We start from the raw sequence: 4,481 nt of genomic DNA on the forward strand, positions 1-4,481 counted from the left end.
CAAAAAGAAAACATTTTTGTTATCTTTCATGATTTGGACTTGTTGATATAATTATATAAATTATGACAAGTATCATATTTTAATTCTTGAAAGACACAAAAAAAATTTCTCTTTTGAATCTCTGAGAAAGACGAATCAAGGAAATGGCAGGTGGATCATTAACAACAGGTGCTGTGGCCAAAGAAAGGGCAGAGCTTTACAAAGGGAGAGTCACTCCTTATGTTATTGTTGCTTGCATTGTTGCTGCAACAGGGGGGTCACTATTTGGCTATGATATTGGAATTTCAGGTATTTTTCCTTAATTCATCATCTCAATCATTTTTTTTTCCTTTCTGATTTTAATGTTTTCAGGCTATTTCATTTCATAATTCATAATATTTTTTCTTGTAAAATTTGCATGAGTTGAATATCCCTCATGAGATCCTCGTTAAGGAATTCAATATGTGAAATTGCATATAGATCCACAACGTTCATGACCTTTTTTTTTTCCTTATGTTTTTTTTTTTGTGTTTTTTTAATGAATTTTTACACCCAATTTGTTTTTTAAAGAAAATCCAATTTGTTGATAAGCTTTACAATTTTTAATTTCAAAAAGTAAAATTAAAATGTTGTGAATTAAGCTTTTGGGAGAAGAAGACAATTTAAAACAACTCTAATGAATCTTGATAGTTTAACAGATAATTCATGGTAGTTCTCAATTAGGATTTGAGACTCATCCTCCTTAATAAATCAATCAGTGAATAACAACTAGACCCCACCTAAACTTTGTTTGAATAGTTTATACTCATTAATCTCTTACACTTATTATGATTCACGGATACTTCATTTGAGGGAGAGTACCAATACCAGATAAGTACTCGTACCAGTACCGGGTACATACCCGTACCTTAATTTATCCCCATACGCGTGTATTAGTTTTTCTAAAAATGTTGTACCCTGTACCGGTACCCGTATCGGGTACCAGTACCCGCACCTAGCAACCTAGTGTGAGAGGTTATTTTCCTTATCCTTTGGGTCTCTTTAAAGTTTCAATTTTCAAATGGTTGCTGATCAAGAAAAATTACAAATTTGGGTTTTGTGAAAAGAGAAAGAGTTTATTCCACTAAGGGTCTGTTTGGTTCAACAGAGGGGAACAAAGTGATTCCTTCAAATCATATATAAACGGTTTATATAATAAACCACTTTATTATCAATCACAAAGCATGTAAATTTGTACACTGTAAAATCAGGAAAAAGCATGTAATTATAGGAAAGCTGCATTGACAAACGCAACATGCAGCCCCAACTACTTTAATTAGTTGTAAAATAAGCTTGAGAACTCGTATTGTGATGAAATGAGGAAGGGAAAAATATTTCTTTATCCTAATTGATATAAAAATACAATACTTATCTAGAATATTTTGATGAACTCATACATATGTTAGTTTTATTGTTAGTAGATTGATATTTTTTTAACAAAGTTACATCCATTTCATTTTTGACCAATTCTACAACACTTGTGCTCATATTTTTTCTGATTATCATGCTATATGGTTAACAGGTGGGGTGACTTCCATGGATGACTTCCTTGAAGAATTCTTCCCTGCAGTATACAGACAAAAAAAACATGCACATGAAAACAATTACTGCAAGTACGACAATCAGGGCCTTGCCGCATTTACCTCTTCTCTATACATTGCTGGTTTAGTTGCATCCCTGATTGCATCTCCAATTACAAGGAAGTATGGACGTCGGGCAAGTATCATTGGTGGTGGTATCAGCTTTCTCATTGGATCAACCCTGAATGCTTCAGCAGTTAACCTAGCAATGCTGATCTTGGGCCGTGTTATGCTTGGCATTGGCATCGGATTTGGAAATCAGGTAATAACACATTTCTGTAATCTATCATCAATTCTCAAAAGGGTTAAACTGTGATGATCAATCCTTATCAGATAAAAACTTTTATTTCCTTTTCTGGTTTAAAAACCTGTTATATTTCTATTGGAAGAAACTAACTTTTTCCTCCTTAAAGCCTGAACAGAGACTATCCAAATAAATATAAAAAGGTTTGAAGGTTGTAAGTGTTAATAATAATAGAGTAAATGTTAATTTGAATTCATAAAAATTTACAGGAAAGGAAACATAGTAATGTGATGGAAACAATCTATGTTTGAGTTAGAAGATAAATCGAGTTATACCTTAAAAGTTGACAAATTACTTGAGCTACTCCCCTCATACTTCTTTTGAAGGCAATTCCGCTTTATTTGTCAGAGATGGCACCGACACACCTGAGAGGAGGAATGAACATGATGTTTCAAGTGGCAACAACTTTTGGAATTTTCACAGCCAACATGGTGAATTATGGAACACAGAAGATTAAACCTTGGGGATGGAGGTTGTCCCTAGGATTGGCTGCAATACCTGCTCTTTTGATGACGATAGGAGGTATATTTCTACCTGAGACTCCAAATAGCTTAATAGAACGAGGATCAAATGAAAGAGGAAGGAAGCTCCTAGAAAAAATCCGAGGAACTAGCGAGGTTGACGCGGAGTTTCAAGATATGGTTGAAGCAAGCGAGTTGGCAAACTCAATAAAGGACCCGTTTCGTAACATCTTTAAAAGAAGGTATAGGCCAGAGTTGGTGATGGCAATTGTCATGCCAACTTCACAGATCTTGACTGGCATAAATTCCATTCTATTCTATGCTCCAGTATTGTTTCAAAGCATGGGATTCGGAGGTGATGCATCACTCTATTCCTCAGCTTTGACGGGAGGTGTTCTTGCTTGCTCAACATTCATTTCCATTGCAACAGTTGATAAGTTGGGAAGAAGAGTTCTTCTTATAAGTGGTGGAATACAAATGATCACATGCCAGGTGAGAAAATAATTCTAAGAATAGATTCTAAACATATTAAAAAGATCCTTGTCATTTTGAAATAATTCTAATTAATAGCTTAGGATGCATTAGACACAACTCTTACACATAGACAGTGTTAAATTGGTAATAATTTAAATTGATGAAATTCAATGAATGTAATCATATGTGTTGGTGTCTAAAACCAAGAAGTGGCGAATACCGAATACGCTTTCAATAAGAAATATCGGTACTACATAGGTCAAAACTCTTGAGAAAAAGGGTTTTATAAATGTTTATTTTCCGAGAAGAGATCCAACTAACTACATTTTGCAGGGTAACTTACTTTACTTTCATGTTTCACATGAGCAGATTATAGTTGCAATAATTCTTGGAGTCAAATTTGGGGACAACCAAGAACTGTCGAAAAGCTATTCGATATTGGTTGTAGTTGTGGTTTGCCTATTTGTTGTAGCATTTGGATGGTCGTGGGGCCCGCTTGGGTGGACAGTCCCAAGTGAGATCTTTCCATTGGAAATCCGTTCAGCAGGGCAGAGTATCACAGTTGCTGTAAACCTTTTGTTCACTTTCATAATTGCTCAGGCGTTCCTTGCTCTTCTCTGCGCATTCAAGTTTGGAATCTTTCTATTTTTTGCTGGCTGGATTTCCCTCATGACCATATTTGTTTTTCTGTTCTTGCCTGAAACCAAAGGTATTCCAATTGAAGAGATGGCATTTATGTGGAAGAAGCACTGGTTCTGGAAATTGATACTACCTGAAAACACATTGTAATTATGCAGTTCCTAAATCAAAGTTACACTACAGCTGTAATAAATTAAGTAATAAATTACTTTAATAAAAAGTGTTTCTTTGTCAATTTGCTTAACGAGCATCTATGCATTGAATTTATGCATCCATGACCGTCAAACGCCTACAATTTTATGAATTAAATTGGCATTTTGCAAAATTTATTTGTAAGCAGAGCGTTGAAGACGACAATGTAATAAAAGAAGTATGTATATCATATGTTAATATCGAAAACACCAGGTGATATAAATTGTAATTGTAATGTTGAAGAATCTAACAATTTTTCTTTAGAAAATATTTTATATTTTAATTTTATGTAACAAAAGCCAAACAAAAGTATCATATCGATTCACATTAATATATTAATTTCGAGATAATTATTGTAAAAACAAAGTTTCCAAGCACTGATTTGTTTGAATGCCCAAGGATCAAATTTTCTGATCTCACAAAATGTGCATCTTGATAACATTAAGAAGTATCATAACCGGAGACTCTAACCATGCACGTTAATCTTATGTTTTTTGAGCATCCCACAGTGATTTATCGAGAAGTGAGCAGAAACATATCATTGTAAGTCATGTTCAAAATCAAATACACGCAGACATGACCAACATGAGAGAAAAAATTAGAAAGGATTATGTCTTGGATTATGTCCTCATCATGTGCAGTGTGTGTACCTTTGAAAATAATTTTACAATTTCGTCAAAAATTGAAAAGCAGGAAGCAGCTCAGAAACATCGTACGTGAATCATGCACTGCTTAACAATTGAATTCAAAACCGTGTGGCAGGCTATGAAACGTACGTATAGTCATTATTATTATGTGGTTGATTTTTGCAAT

The 4,481-nt window shown here is 34.1% G+C and overlaps 1 protein-coding gene across 1 annotated transcript; it reads left to right on the forward strand.

Annotated features, from left to right (window-relative positions):
• Positions 1–3,711, forward strand: LOC123882811 (sugar transport protein 7-like). The gene is made up of 4 exons (XM_045931411.1): positions 1–288; positions 1,541–1,860; positions 2,229–2,855; positions 3,207–3,711. Exons 1-4 carry the CDS (start codon positions 144–146, stop codon positions 3,624–3,626), a joined length of 1,512 nt encoding a protein of 503 aa, XP_045787367.1. The 5' UTR covers positions 1–143; the 3' UTR covers positions 3,627–3,711.
• Positions 3,712–4,481: the final 770 nt, after the last annotated feature.

This window comes from Trifolium pratense, linkage group LG5 (genome assembly GCF_020283565.1).
Source record: "Trifolium pratense cultivar HEN17-A07 linkage group LG5, ARS_RC_1.1, whole genome shotgun sequence".
NCBI lineage: Eukaryota > Viridiplantae > Streptophyta > Magnoliopsida > Fabales > Fabaceae > Trifolium > Trifolium pratense.